The sequence below is a fragment of the Marmota flaviventris genome, chromosome 3 (assembly GCF_047511675.1).
Source record: "Marmota flaviventris isolate mMarFla1 chromosome 3, mMarFla1.hap1, whole genome shotgun sequence".
In the NCBI taxonomy this organism is placed as follows: Eukaryota; Metazoa; Chordata; class Mammalia; order Rodentia; family Sciuridae; genus Marmota; species Marmota flaviventris.
In genome coordinates, this window is record NC_092500.1 from 14,699,921 (window position 1) to 14,715,631 (window position 15,711).

Here is a 15,711-nt window from a genome sequence, read left to right on the forward strand (position 1 = left end):
TGCCCTCTCTGGATTCCTGTGCGTCCTCCATCCGCGGTCCCACCTGGAGGTCTGAGCGTGTGCTCTTCCTCTACATGGATTTATTGCTCTAAAGCTTTCCTCCCTTATTTCCTCTTTTCACTTCTCCGCCTGATATACTCCTGTTTAGTTTTCAGGAAACAGATCAAGTAGCACCTCTGCAGGGAGGTCACCACCAGCTCCCCCGAGCCTAGATCTTGACTGACAGCTGTCGGTAGTCACCGTGGGTTTCTGTCATTATTCCTGGATGTCTCTGTGCAGCTGAGCACATAGTAGGCCAGTCATATGGCAGGCTCTCGGTAGGTGCTTGCAGAGTGCAAGGCTGTCCGTCTAGCTCAGCTCCCTAAGCAGGCTCTGTGTCCTGTCCCTGACCCTGCTGGGGAGGACAGTTACGCCCCAGAGTGACTCCCCTGGGATCAGGAGGCTTTTCCCTTGCTTCCAGGAGGCGCTAATGCACTGACCTCAGTGCGGGGCGGGAGGGGGGGGGAAGTCAGCTCCATGCTGGGTCCCTGTGGGGCCCACAGCATGGAGGCTGATCTCCTGGAGGTGAAGAAGGGGCCGGCCTTCCCTGAATGCTCTCCACAGCAGCCCAGCTGAGAGTCCCAGGGGAGCTGTGTGTCCAGGGCGGGAAGGACAAGGGCACAGAAGGGAGAGGAGAGAGCAGACTGCAAGGGCTGAGGAGCTTTCCAGCTTCCCATGGCGCCACATAGGCCCAGGTGCTCAGCCTCTGCAGCGGATCTTCTGGGGGAGAGAACAGGGAGGCCCAAGGTCAGGCTTCAGGGGTGTCCATGGACCTGACGGAGGGAAACGGCTGATGGGGCTGGGCTTCCACACCCACTCTCCTTCCACCTGTATTTTCTCCCTAGGCCCTTGACAAATATTCATTAAGGCAGGCGTGTGACACTGTCACTTCTCCCAGGGTCCTGACGTGCCCTCCGAACGCCCAATCTGTTCCTCTCACTGGGTTCCTCTCTGCCCCACGCCCTCTCTCCCTTCTGCTAGTGCTCAGGCTCTGTGGGACCTGAGGAGCTCATTTGCTCACTACTGCATCCTTCTAGTGGCAGGAGGATAGTCTCCTCAGAGCCCAGAACAAGATCAGGGACCCCATGGACCTGGGGAGGGCGTGGGTGGCACAGTGGCCCTCTGGATCCGTGGCTCTGTGGATTTCACCAACCGTGGACCGAAAACAATTAGGGAAGCAATTGCATCTGGACTGACACGAACAGACTTTCCCCTTGTCCTTATTCCCTGCAGAATACAGTTTAACAACAAGCCACACGGAAAGTGAGCAAACCTAGAGAGGAGTTAGAGCCCACAGGATATGCGCAGCTACATCACTACTGTGCCATTTTATATAAGGGGCCCGAGCATTCACAGGTTTGGCATCCAGGAGGTACCTCTGCACCTACCCAGGGATGGCTATGGGATGCCAAGGGTTAGCCTTCCCCTGGTCTGGATGATCTTCTCAGAGAGATGTTCTCCTGTGTGGGCCCCGAAGGCCATCGGCACCTAGACCTGTCTGGCGATGAACCTGAACTTCCAGCTGTCATCACAGGGTGGCATTTCATCTGGGCCCACGCTGAACAAAGAATAAAACCTGCCAGACTCCAGGTGCCCAGGAGACCTGGGAAGGGTGGAAAGTAGCAGGTCGGTCCATGGTGCCACCTGTTTGTTCAGTTCATCCCTGACCTTCCGCCAAGGTCCTCTAGCCCAGGGAGCAGTGGCCACTCCCATCCTTACAGAGGATGGACCAAGCCCTGTGTGATGGGGAAGTGACTTGCTCCAGGTCACCTGGTAGAAAGCAGCAGACCTAGACAACAGCATCTGCGTCTTGGCACTTAGTAGGCGCTACTAAAGACCACAGGGAAGCCAAGGCAGGAACACAATGGCCCAGGTCCCCCGAATCCCCTCTAATACGCTGCACCTTATCACTCTGGGCTTTTCTGTGTGGGGACAGCTCAAATTCTGGTCTGAAACACTTGTAAAAAGATGAGGCATTTTCTGGAAGGGGCTCACAGTTCTAATGACCCCCAAATCCTGTTGAATGGTGCCATTTATCAGCTGAGGGAGGACCTAGTAAGGTCCCCTGACTTCTTCTCTATCAACACAGCCAGAACAGAAACACTGCCTCTTACAAACATGAAGGAACCCACAGCATTTATTTTTGCATCTCCTGAAGAGTTTCAAAACCCATAATTAAGGAAACAAGGAATCCTGCCGAGGTGTATGAACCATTCTGTCCTTCCCCTCCTCTGCTCCCGACTCCCTCACCTCACAAAGAAGAAGAAGGAAAAAAAAAAAAAAAATCTGGCTTCACCACGTTTGGATTACCTGACACTCTGACTAAGGAAGACGAAATGGGTCACCCTGTTGGCTCAGAAGCCGCAGCCGCACAGAGTGGCATCCCTCTGAACACCTGATCACCATGGTGAGGCTCTGCTGTCGCTAAGTGGGGACAAAGACAGAGCTCCAACAGCATTTGACCAAGGTCGCTCTGCAGATCTGGCACTAGCGCCAGACCTGGGGATCCTTGACTCCGGCTCCAGGCTGCCTCCCTCCAGGAAGCCTGCGCCAGCTGCTTGGCAATTATATGTGTTAATGTCACTGACACTCCAGCCGCCAAGGCCACTTTCCCGCATTTGTTAGAACACCGAATGACCCTCACCTTTCCTGGCTTGTTTATGCTTAGGGAGGGGAGCTGGGCTCTCTCCCAGAACCAGGAGCCCGCCTGCTAACGTCTAGGCTGAGGGACTGGGAAGAGAAACAAGGAGACTATTGATACCTCCTCTGGGGAAGTCCTCCATTCTAGACCTGCTCTGGGCTTCAGTGACTTGGGGTGGGTGCCATAACCCCAAGAAGCCTTGGCCTTCTTCTCTGTAAAATGGGGTAATGAATCTATTTTGCATAAGTTGTTGCAGATGGTTGTGGACAAGCCACGAGGTCAGTTAGAATAAGGGACAGAGTGGGTCCTTAGTGTTTTTGCTGGGTGTCTGAATGAACAAAATTTCATTCCTGCAAAATGGAGATGGTAATTGTTCACATCACATTAAAAGAGACTGGAAGCACGCGCACACACACACACACACACACACACACACATATACACACACTGATCAGACTGAAAAATAAGTACTCTTTTTCATGAACTGAATTTTTTTTTCAAGTTAACGTAACTTGTAAGTTTTATACCTACTATTTAGAAAAGCTAACAAAATACTATACAGTGCTCCTTGGTATCTGTGGGAACACCCTGAGGACACCAGAATCTGCTGATGCTCAAATTCCTCATATAAAAACGGCAAAGTATGTGCATATAACCTAATGTGCATCTTTCTGTGTACTTTAAATAATCCCTAGATTACTTATAATACCTAGTACAATGTAAATGCTGCGGAAATAGTTGTTGTACTACCATATGTAGGGGATAACAAATATCAGTACAGGAAAAAATTCAAAAGTATTTTTGATGTGCCGTTGGTTGAATTTGCAGACTCAGAAACTTCAGGTTTGGAGGGTCGACGGTCTTTCAGTTATCTCTTTTTTTAAGATGACCATCCAGATTTAATGAAATTTTAGCTTGAACAATCAAAGAGTACATTTTCTATATATAAATTGTCATTCAGGAGACACACAAGTCAAGGATGGAGGGATAAATGACTAAAAAGAGCCCAGGGCCTCCTGTGAAACTGACCCTCTTAGCTCCCCTGTGCATTTTGGCTTCTAAGCTCATCACATTCACATCCCAAATGCCAGGGCTGAGGCCTCAAACTGGACAGATGAGAGACAGAATCCTTGGTGTGACTGTCAGAATGACACTCATGTGGTCACTAGACCATGCTCTGTGCTGAAGGGGGCGTGCAGAGATGGATAGCTCCCCGAGGCTCAGGTTTGGTGTATGGAATTCTGAGGAGGAACAGAATCATCAAGAAGAGGGCTGCTGGGGTGGTGGCTCAGTGGTAAAGCACTTGCCTGGTATGTGCGAGGCCCTGGGTTCGATCCTCAGCACCACATATAAGTAAATAAATAAAATAAAAAGATCCATTTTTGACAACTTAAAAAATATTAAAAGAAAAAGAAGAAGAGGGCTACCAGGGTCCTCTGAGAGGACTATCTAGTTCTAGGGTGGGGAAGCAGAAAAGCTATACATCACCCATCCTTGGTACCTATAGGGGATTGATGTCAGGATCCCCTGTAGACACCAAAATCCCCAGATGCTCAAGTCCCTCTTATAAAATGGTGCAGCATCTGACGTCACCAGCATGATCCTCCTGTGCACTTTAAATGATCTCCACGTTACTTATAATACCTCGTGCAACGAAGATGTTATGCAAACAGCAGTTAGACTATAATGTCCAGGCATAGTGACAAGAAGAAGTCATTGGATCATGTTCAGTACAGACAGAATTCTCTTCTCAAATATTTTTCATCTGCAGCTGGCTGAACCCCTGGATATGGAGGGCCAGTGTGGTTCTACTTTTGGGTGCCTGGTTCGTTATCCAACTCCTGACCCAGTCACTTAATATCTGTGTGATCCTGGGCATTACCTAATGTCTCTGGGCCTTGATTTTCTTCTCTGTAAAATGGAGCAGCACTATTTTTCTGGACAACAATGTTTATTTTGAGGTTCATATTAGAACACATTGAAGGCTTTCCAAAACCATAAAGCAACGTTCCCGAGTATGAGCCTCTATTGCTTTTCAGGGTAGTAGAGACTTTGAGATTCTACTTATTTCCTTTTGGGTGTTGTCTATATGGAGGCTTCACATTCACGACCTCATATTGTGCTTTCACTAACCTCTGAGGGGGGCTGCTAATAATACCCCCAAGTTACTGATGGGGAAATTAAGGTTCAGAGAGGTTAACTAGCTTGCCAAAGATTGCACAGCTAAATTAACTGTGGTGGTGGCATTTGGATCCAGGCAATGGTACCCTGGAGCCCAGGCTCCTAATCTTAGGCTCTGACTTCTGGGAGCACGACAGACAAAGAACACTCTGTCAGTAAACATTAAGGAAATGTCTTACTTTCCCCACCCTGCAGTGGATCAGGGCTTATTTCAACCAGGAGAGCTGGAGCCCCAAGGGTACCCCAGGTTGGAGCTGGGGACAGTGAGCCACAGGTAGAATGCCACCCTAAGAAACAGAAGACAGGAGAGTCTGGTGGGCAGAGGCTGAACTTTGGCCTAGAGTCACTATAATCTCTTCCTGGCCCTTCCACCTACAAGCTGCCCCATCAATGGCTTCCTCATCTGCAACATGGGAAGCAACCTCATGAGGCTGCTGCAGGGATTAAACCAGACAGGCGATGAGTGCAAATGTCTCGTTGCAGCTGATAACGGACACATAGTACCTGCTCAATAAACGGCTGCTCCCAGCCTTTCCCTGAGAACGACTATTGTTCTAGGTGCCAAGGTGTAAGGCATGGTGACCAGCTAGGAACGGACTAGACAGAGAAACCTGAAGGCAGTAAAGCTCAGGGGTTAGAATACAGGCCTGGGTCTGGCTATCTGAATTCATATCTTGAGCATTTACTAGTCCAGTGACCTTGGGTATATGACTTAACCTACCTGGGCCTCAGTTTCCTTGTCTTTGAGGTGGGTGTAATAATCAACTACTTGATAGGATTTGGGAGAATATTAGACATTAATCCATATAAAGCACTTAAAACAGGACCCAGCTTGCGGCAAACATTCATAGAGCTAGCAGTGAAGACCCATCAGTGCCTTCTGTGTTCTTGGGCCCAGAGGCCGTCCGCGGCTTGGGTGGGCCACGTTTTATCCTGCAAGGCCTCAGTTTCCTTGCAGACCCCAGTCAGATCCTGGAAGGGCAGAAATCTCTGTAGCTTGGCCCTTGATCAAGCCAGACAAACCGGAGCGAGGACAGCTTCTCATCAGGTGGGTGGAAGGGAATTTGAAGATTTGAAAACGGTGATAACGATCCCAGGAAATAGCTCAAGGAACCAGGAAAGCGCGTGCGCGCACACACACACACACACACCCACGCGCGCACAAGCCCACAATCGGGTTTCTGTGCTCTCTGTATTTATGACTGAAGTGAGTCGTTTCCCTGGTTTTGCTTTGGATAAAAATGAGCTGCTCAATAAATGGCTTGGGTGGGGGGGCTTCAGCAGCCCGTGAGTAGTCCCCACCATGCTGTAGGGGAGACCTGGGCACACAGGTGAGAAATGCAGGGGACCCCTCCGTCCTCGTGCACGTGGGGGAGCCGAGGGCTGCCTCCCCCAGCCACGAGTGTGTTTGCAAGATTCGGTCCGAAAACTCCGGGAAGAGAGTATTTGATTGGGGGAGGAGCCGGGAAGGCTAGCAGACCTTGGCACCCTGGCACCCTGGCACCTCAACGGCCGCTGCGATCTCGTTCCTCCCGGGGACTCCCGGGGACCTGTTCATTGTTCAGCCCGCGTCTGCCATTTAAACCCACGGAGTCGCAGCCACCGCGACCGCGCAGCGCTGAGCAGCCCCAGGGCAGGTGGCCCCGCGGCCGCGCTCCGGGGATCCCCGCCCGCCCGCGCGCCCCGGCCCTACCTGAGCTGGCGCGGCTCGCAGTCCACGCCGGGCAGCAGCAGCCGGGCCGCCTGGCGGACGTCGTCGCTGTCCATGGAGAAGCTGCGGCGGTGGCCGGCGTGCGCCACGGCCACCCGGATCCACTCCATCAGCGGCGGCAGCACGAGGAAGGGCCTGCAGCGGGCGGAGGGTGGCGGGGACGCGCAGTTAGGGCGGTGGTGGCTGTCGCTCAGCCCCTCCCCTGCCGGGGCCGACCCCTCCTCCCCGCCCCCGCCCCCCCCTCGGCTTCCCTGGAGACCCTGGCTCTGCGCGCCCGAGAGGTGGGAGAGCCTGCGGAGACATCCCGACCCCACCGGGGACTCCGGGGCAGGCTCTCCGGAATCGCTGGGCCTCAGTTTCCTCATCTGTAAAACGGGGACCCTGTGACCACGAAAGCCTACGCGGTAGCTAGGCTGTGAACACTGTCCCTCTCAGCATCATGTGAACGTCAAGGAGATGAGTCACTTAAAGCACCAAGCACAAGGTCTGGAGCCAGCAGAAGGCCCGGGAACCTGGTGCCAGGGTTCTTGGGGCTCCTGACTCGGGGCCCAATTCTAAGGTGTCCTTTAAATGTCCCTTCCCATCCCCAGCTTGCTTCCGCACACCCTCGGGAACTTTCCCAGGGCTCAGCTCTGCCCAAGCACCAGGTGCCAAAAGGCGGTGGTACCTGGCAGAGGCACAGAGAGCCCAGCTTTCCCGGGACCCCGCTGTTGGCGGTGGCCCAGTAACAGCCAGCAGAGCTGGGCTCCTGGTCACACCGCTGAAACTGGGAGCCTCCTATGTCTCCTGCCACTGGGGTGTGAAGGTGGGGTCCTGATTGTCACAGGGGTCCACGGAGACAATGTCCTGTATCAGCCATAGCTACCTCAGGGCGTGTGTGCATTGTGTGTGTGGAATGTCGATGTCTTCCTCTTCCTTCCTGTGATTATAAACTCTGTCCTCCTGTTAGGCTCACTCTGGGGAGAAGGGTTTTTGAAAAATACCCATACTTTAGTCCTATCCCAGGATTCTGATTTAATTGGTACAGGGTGGAAAAAGCAGCAGTAGTTTTTAATACTAACCATGTGAATTTAATGGGCATGGAAATTACCTGCAGGGTTTGTTAAAAGACGGATGACCAACCCCGCCCCTCAGAGTTTCTGATTTGGTAGATCTGGGACTTGCATTTTTAACCAGTTCCTGATACTAGTGCTGCTGGCCTGGGGTTACCTTCAAAGAACGCACACTCTAATGTAATCGGCATGTCAGAGAGGTTCTGACATGCAGAGTCCTGGCCCTTGCTCCAGAGATGCTGACTGTAGAGGGGCCAAGAACACACTTTTAAAAAGCAGCCTGTAGGATTCTGATTTAGGTGGATGGCCAAGGGCTGCGCCTTGAGAAATACACCATGCAGACCCCAAAGATGGCCTGCCATTCTGCAGGGCCTGGACTTGAGCGAAGCCAGGGGGCGCTAGGGAGCAAAACTTAAGGAGACCAGGGGATCCATACATGTTTCAGGCACCTCTGTTGTCTTTCCCCTGGCCCTGGGGCTGCCACTCAGCTCCGCATGGCTGCCAGGGGAACACTTAAGGGTTCACAAGGTAGCTGACCCACTGTGACACACAGATGTCATAAAGTTGTTGGTGGCAGATTCCTGGAGTGAACCTATGTAGAGGATGCTTATAATTCAGCCTTTTCCGTTCCTCCCAGTTAACCCCATTCATGATCTCGTCCAAGTACAGGGCCAGCCCCCGAGCTGGTTGTGAGTACGCCCATTTCATAGACGGAGAAGGGGGTGATTATTGAGGTTCAGAAACATGCATGGATCACAAAGATGGGAGAGCTGGGAGTCAGACCCAAGATTACACAGCCTGTAATTCCTTATGATATCAGTATTCTCTTCTCCAGCTCCCCAGCATGCACCCTGTTACCCAGCATGCCCTTGTTACCTCTAGGGGAACCGATCTGGTCATGGAGCCCCAGTGGTGTGCCATGTTCATACCCAGCCATGCATTCTGTTCCCTGTGGGTAAGGCCTGCAGCCCCACTGAGCCTTCAAACTGTAGTTTAAGTCCCACCTCTTCCTAAACATCTGTCCTGATAACTCTGCCCCATGCAGATGCTGGTCCTGCAGATGCCCTGTTGGCACGTGAACTCCACGAGGGCAGGGACCTGGGACTGCTCAGGTCGCTGTTCTAGCTACAGCTCCAGGACAGTGACTGGCAGGCTGTAGCTACTTAATAAATATTTGTTCATGAAACAGACTGACTTACCAATTTCTTACTGGGTGAAACTAATAAAATCGAGTTTCTGGACCCATGGATCTGTGGGGCAGCCGCCCGGGGAATTTCGGCCTGCGTCTGCCTGCTCCTCAGGCTGTCTCCCTCATTCTTTCTCCCTCTCCATCACCTAAACTGAATCAGGCACTCAATAAACACACAGTGACTTGAAATTGAATTGGATTCTACTGTCTGGGGTGATGTGGAACTTATTTTTGTCACTGGGTCTCCATCACCATTGGAAACCAGCCCCAAGACCTCAGAGAAGCCTACCTGGGTTGTTTTGCAGAGCTGCACCCCCTCTTTTCCTTTACTCTGTGGCCCCCTGAGCACAGCCCACGACCCCCAGTCCCTGGAGGGCTGTGTCTCTCTCACCGAATGGCCCCTGGGCTGCTGCCTTTCATGCCAGAGGCGCAGGGAACACAGTGGTACTGAAGAATCCCAAAGAGAAACAGAGAGAGGCTCTGCGGCTGCCCAAGGCAGGGGCACCTTTACCAAGACAGCTGGCGAGCCCCAGAAGAAGAGAGCCTGAATCCCAGGGGTCCGGCTTCTTCTGGGATTTTCCTATGTACCTATTCTCTTCTTTCAACGGTGTCTCCTTTAGTCACTCTGACCTCAATAGTTTATCAGCTCAAGAATTCTTTGCCAGCAACTCATTAAAAAATCTTCTTATCTTGTCTGCTCAGAAGAGGGAAAAGCCAGCATTATTTGTGATGTTTTATTTGGAGGAGCTGGAGATGGGAAAGAATTCTAGGGCCTGGAGTCAAGGAGAGGGTGGAGAATGCTCAGGAAAAAGAATATTGCATTCTCTTTGAATATTTTTTTAGAGAACAACGTTCCACCGGCTCCTGCTTCACTCCGATGCTGTCTGTATCCACTAAACCCCGGAAGCCGCCTGTGGAGCTCATGGTAAGGTGAAGTTTGCCAAGGCCCCCATTTCACACTCCAAGTTCTGGTTCAGTAGAACCTGGGGTGGGGTCTGGGCCCTGCATCTCACAGGGGCTCCCCTGGGATTCTAGCTGGGTTTGTTAGCCCCTCCTGGGATGCACAGAGGAGGGAGTAGTGCACTCGGGCAGGGCCGTGGCCATCTCAATCTTCTCTGTGGCATGAGGGGAAGGATTGAGGGATGGACTGGAGGATCTGGAAAGGAAGACGTGACCTAGGTGGGCCCCTGGCAGGGTCAAGGCAGCAGGAGGTGGAGATCATACACGGCCACGGCCTTTCTCTGAAAGGGTAAAGAGCGAGCTGGGAGTGAGGGAGATGGCCTGGGACTTGAAGGGAGTTGGGGGATTCTGGGTGCTAAGGACAGATAACATGCTTTGTGGGAAAAATCTGGTTTGGAATTCTGCAGAACCAAATTCCAGGCCTCACTGCAGGGTCCTGGCTCTGGCCAGTGAGTGTTCTGGCCCTCCGTCTTGTCTGCAAAGTGGGTTTGGGTCACAGGGTCTAGTTCACTTCTGTGAATGGACAGCTGGTGAGTATGTCAGGCTCCATGGGCCACACAGTCCCTGCTACAGCTGCTGAGTCCCGCTGTTGTAGTAAGAAAGCAGCCCTAGATGATACTCCAGTGAGCGAACTGGGCTGTGTTCCAATAAAACTTTATTTATAACATCAGACGGTGGGTCACGGTTGGCCAGCTCTGGTCTGCTTGGTTCCTCTGAGGGCTGGTATTCTTTGATTCGACTGGAATGGCCAGTGGCCTGAGCACTTAGGAAGGATCTCATGTGTGGTTGAGGGAAGATGCGGGGTTGCTCAGGAAGGTCCCAGTAAAGAGGGCAGAAAGCTTTGGGGGATTTAGGAGAAGGATCCTCCCCAAAGAGGTCAGGGTGATTTGGGGAATACTGAGCCACAGGCATATCCAGATTTAGATCTTAAAAAGACAGAACTCGAGACCTGGCCAGGAGTGTATGACCAACGAAGCGTCAATTATTAATGTTTTTTATTCACTCAACAATCCCTTAAGGACCACCCATGTCCCAGTGGGATTTTAGGGTCAGGGTATGTAGCAGAGACAGGACTCACAGGCCTCTGCTCTAGTACAGCTGACAGTGTGATGGGGTGACAGATATACACACATAAACCAACACGTAATAAAGTGGTCCCACATTGTGGTGGGTGCCAGGGTGCTGAAATAGAGAACAGATAAGGTTGAGGTGGGGGTGCTGGGAAGGCCTCTCTAAGGAGGTGTCAAAACCTCAAAGATGTGAAGGGTTAGCCATATGTGACTGTGCCTGTAGAGGGGTGGATAGTCCAGTAGCAGGAACAGACTGTGCAAAGCCCCTGAGGAAGAAAAGAACTTTATGGGCATCAAGGGCTTTTTTTATGCATCATCTCTTGTTTGCCTCCTCAGACAATCTGGAGAGCTGGAGTGGAGATGGGGAGGCAGGACAGAAGAGAAAGCTGAATTAATGCTGATGGCAAAGGAGACTTGGCCAATGGGATCAAGTTAAGTAACCTGCAGACGTATCCAGGCAGATCCAGGCGGGCCCTAAATGCGAGGGGAACTTATAGGAGGGAGACTGAAGGAGACCGACACAGAAGAACGTGACACCCAGGCGAGATGTGCCACTGCCGGCTTTGAAGATGGAGAAGAGGCAACAGGCCAAGCAAGGCAAGGAGCGTGTTCTAGAAGCTGGAAGAGGCAAGGCAGCGGGTTCCTCCCTCAGCGTCTCCGAGGGGAGCAGCCCGCGCACACCTTGACCTCTGCCCCACAAGACTTACTTTGCATTTCTAGACCTCCAGAAGGGGCCAGTGATCGTCCTGCGTTGCATTAGGCAGGTCTGTGGTCACTTGTTAGAGGAGCCACAGGAAATACCACAGTTCTGAACCAGATGTGGAAAGGGTCACTGATGGTGAGGTGGAGACGGTGGGGAAGAACACAGAGCAGGTACCAGAGCTAAGAGCAAGGCCACCCCGGGGCCCTGCCGTCACCTCCCTCCAGACTGCCTTGCTCCTGAGGTCAGGCCTGCTGTTGTGGCTCCGCTGTTTAACAGCAGGGAGGACACCCAGGGACACCAGGGCCCTGGGCACACAGGGGAAGGATGGGGTGGAGCCGCAGCACAGGGTGGCCCTCCGCAAGCCAAGGAGAGTGGTCTCAGAGAGGCCGACGGCTCCATCCTAGTCTTCAGCCTCCAGAGTGGAGAGAAAGGGAGTCCCCAGTGTTCAGATCTGTGGGACTTTGGGATGAAATTCCCAGAAAACAAATTCTCAACTGTGGCTTGACATTTTGGAAATAACTTGAGCGAAGGGTTCCCAAACCCAAGGAACCGTCCCTCGAGATTTCAGCGTGGGATAGAGTGGCTGTGTTAGAAGCTCAGCCTCTTCAGAGGCCCAATGGATGTTGGCTTGTCTCATCTGAATTAGGGCTAATAGTGGGCATCAGCCTTCGGAGGCTGTGCTGTAGGGGGTTAGGGAATGGGCTTGGAGATGGCTGGCCCAGAGCTGGACTCCAGCTCCCCGCTGTGGGCTGTGTGCTATGGTTTAAATGTCTCTGTTCCTCCAAACTTCATGTTGGAACTCAGTCCCCAGTGCAACATACTAGGAGGTAGGGCCTGGGGAGGCGCTCATCCTTCCTTCCCTTCCGCCACATGAGGACACAAGATGGCGTCTCTTTCTCCTTCCTCTGGAGAAAGAGGCGCCATCTTGGAAGCAGAGATGGCCTTGGGAGGTGATTCAGTCATGAGGGCTGCACTCTCATGACTGGGATTAGAGGTTGAGGAGAGTGCTCTCATCCTTCCTTCCCTTCTGCTATGTGAGGACACAACTTCCTTCCTCTGGAGGAAGAGGCGCCATCTTGGAAGCAGAGAGCGGACTTCCAGTCTCCAGAACCAACAGTCTATAAATCACCCAGCCTGTGGTATTTTGTTACAGTCGCAAAAATGGTCTGAGACACAAACAGAGAGACATGGAGTGAGGTATTCAATTGCCACGCCTGTTGTGTCATTGCAGAAATGGGGATAGCAACAGTGTCTACTTCAGAGGCTGAATAACGGCCCCCAAAGTCGTCCACATCCTCATCCCTGGAGCCTGGGTTTTATCTGGCAAAATGGATTTTGCTCATGAGACTAAGAATCTTGAGATTATTCCAGATTGTACAGGTGGACCCCAAGTGCAATCCCAGCGATCCTTACAAGAGGGAGGCCAGAAGTCCAAAGGAGGAAGGGGGACTTGTGACACCCGAAGCCGGAATCATGAAAGGAAGGGGTGAGGAGTGGACAGGAAGGCAGGTGGCCTCCAGAAACCAGAAAGGGGAAGGAACAGAGTCCCCTAGCTCCAGGAGGCGCCGGCCCTGCCGACACCTTGGCTTTAGTCCAGCGAGCCTGACCTCGGGCTTCTGACCCCCAGGACCGCAAGAGAGTAGTTCTGTGTTGTTTTAAGCCTCCACGTTTGTGGTAAGGTCTTTATCACAGACACAGGGAACACACAGTGTTATTGTAAGAGCTGGACGGGACGATATATGTAGCCTGGCTCCTGGAACCCAGAAGTGGCTCAGTAAATTCTTCTTTTTTTTTGGTACCAGGGATTGAACCCAGGAGTGCTGACCCGCTGAGCCACATCCCCAGCCCTTTTTAGTTTTCATTTTGAGACAGGGTCTTGCTAAGTTGCTTAGGGCCCCACTAAGTCGCCGAGGCTGGCTTTGAACCTGCGATCCTCCTGCCTCGGCCTCCTGAGCTGCTGGGATCACAGGCGTACACTCCCTGCGCTCGGCCTCAGTACCATCTTATCCCCAGCATCACCATCTCTGCTGGACGGAGGAAAAGGCCTTGCTCCGTGTAGGGGGAGACAGGGGCCTGTTCCTTCTGTCTCTTTTCAACCTGAAGCAAACATCCGCGGTTGCCATGGACTTTCTGTTATCAACGAGGTGGCCCTGACTTCTCCTCCTTGGTATCTGCTGAGTCCTTTTTAGGCTGGAGAGGAGTTTAGATGTTTGTGGTTTAGGAAGCTCCTCATTCCAGAGATCACGGAGCAAAGAAAAAGCAGCTGAGAGCAGACAACGCCCGCGTGGGTTTCTATAGCGATCCACTTGTTCCTCACTGCGTGTGTGACGCTGAGCCAGGAGGAGGGCAGAGGTAAGAGGTGGCCGGGCTGGTTACTATAGTGACAGCCCTACTGTGCGCAGTGGGGTCAGGCTGCCCCCTTCCCAGCCCCCTCCATGGTTCCTGCAGGAGAGGAAGGAGCCCAAGGGCGGGCCCCAGGTTAGGGAGCAGAGCTTCTGTGAATGCACAGCCGACTCTGGGAGTTTGTTTTAAAAAATGCAGATTCTAATTCAGAGAGTCTAAGGCGGGGCCTGAGAATCTGCATGTCTTTCTTTTTTTTGGTGCCAGGGATTGAACTCAGGGGCACCCCACCACGGAGCCACATCCCCAGCCCTATTCTGTATTTAATTTAGAGACAGCGTCTCGCTGAGCTGCGTATCGTCTCGTCATTGCTGAGGCTGAGTCCACGATCCTCCTGACTCAGCCTCCCGAGCCTCTGGGATTACAGGCCTGCGTCCCCTCACAGTGCCAGGCCTGCGTCCCCTCACAGTGCCGGCCAAGAATCTGCATTTCTAATGAGCCCCAGGTGATGACAAGGCTGCTGGTCCCACGGCCCTAAGGAGCACAGTGACTTAAGCCCGAAACCAGAGAATGTGGGGTTTATTATCACGTTTAAAGGAAGATGTTGGGCCAGACCTGACAGAGCTTCTAAAGGGGTCAGAGGCCAGCAGACAATGAATGGGAGACGGAAGAAGGCTCTGGGCTGGTGCCACCGGCCGCCTGAGCCTCGCTCTCAATCCTGTCAAGCCGCAGCGGGGGAAGCGGTGTCTGTGACTCCTGCTTTCATCCTGCAGGTGAGCTCTGTCTGTCAGGATTCTCCCAGCCATCCTGCGAGGAGCCCTTTCTGGACTAAGCACACGTCTCATAGCCTGAAGAGTCTTTTGAATCCCTGACAATGTGTAGTATCATCCTGAAAATAAAAACCCTTGAAAAAATACACCTGTGAGTCCTAATGTCATGTGTTGACTTGCCGGATACCCCGATACCCAGAGAGGGGGTGCCACGTTAGTCTGGGTGTCATGTTATGGAGGTATTGTTTTATTTTATTTTTTTAGATATCTATTAATATTTCCATCAGTGGATCCCGAGTAAAGGAGATTGTCCTCCAAAACGTGGGTGGGCTGGGCACAATGGCACATGCCTGTAATTCTAGCTGCTCAGGAGACTGAGGCTGGAGGATCTCAAGTTCAAGGGCAGCCCGGGCAACTTAGCGAGATCCTGTCTCAAAACCAAAAGGGCTGGGGATGTGGCTCAGTGGTGGAGCACCCCTGAGTTCAATCTGAGGAGGAGGAGGAGGAAGAGGAGGAAGAGGAGGAAGCGGAGGAGGAGGAGGGGGAGGAGGAGGAGGAAAGGAGAAGGAGGGGGAGGAGGAGGAAGAGGAGGAAGAGGAGGAAGAGGAGGAGGAGGAGGAAGAGGAGGAAGGGGAGGAGGAGGAAGAGGAGAAGGAAGAGGAGGAAGAGGAGGAGGAGGAAGAGGAGGAGGAGGAGGAAGAGGAGGAAGAGGAGAAGGAGGAAGAGGAGGAGGAAAGAGGAGGAGGAGGAGGAAGAGGAGGAGGAGGAGGAGGAGGAAAGAGGAGGAGGAGGAGGAGAGGAGGAGGAAAGAGGAGGAAGAGGAGGAAGAGGAGGGGAGGAGGAGGAAGAGGAGGAAGAGGAGGAAGAGGAGGGGGAGGAGGAGGAGGAGGAGGAAGAGGAGGAAGAGGAGGGGGAGGAGGAGGAAGAGGAGGAAGAGGAGGAGGAGGAAAGAGGAGGAGGAGGAGGAGGAAAGAGGAGGAGGAGGAGGAGGAGGAAGAGGAGGAAGAGGAGGGGGAGGAGGAGGAAGAGGAGGAAGAGGAGAAGGAGGAGGAGGA

At 52.8% G+C, this 15,711-nt stretch overlaps 1 protein-coding gene across 2 annotated transcripts in view; it reads right to left on the minus strand.

Moving 5' to 3' along the window:
• Abtb3 (ankyrin repeat and BTB domain containing 3) overlaps positions 1-15,711 on the minus strand; it is a 259,685-nt gene that overhangs the window by 55,648 nt on the left and 188,326 nt on the right. For both annotated transcript variants that reach the window (XM_027941569.2, XM_027941522.2), the window contains exon 4: positions 6,555-6,707. In XM_027941569.2, coding sequence (XP_027797370.1) covers positions 6,555-6,707 — 153 coding nt within the window. The remainder of the gene's footprint in view (positions 1-6,554; positions 6,708-15,711) is intronic.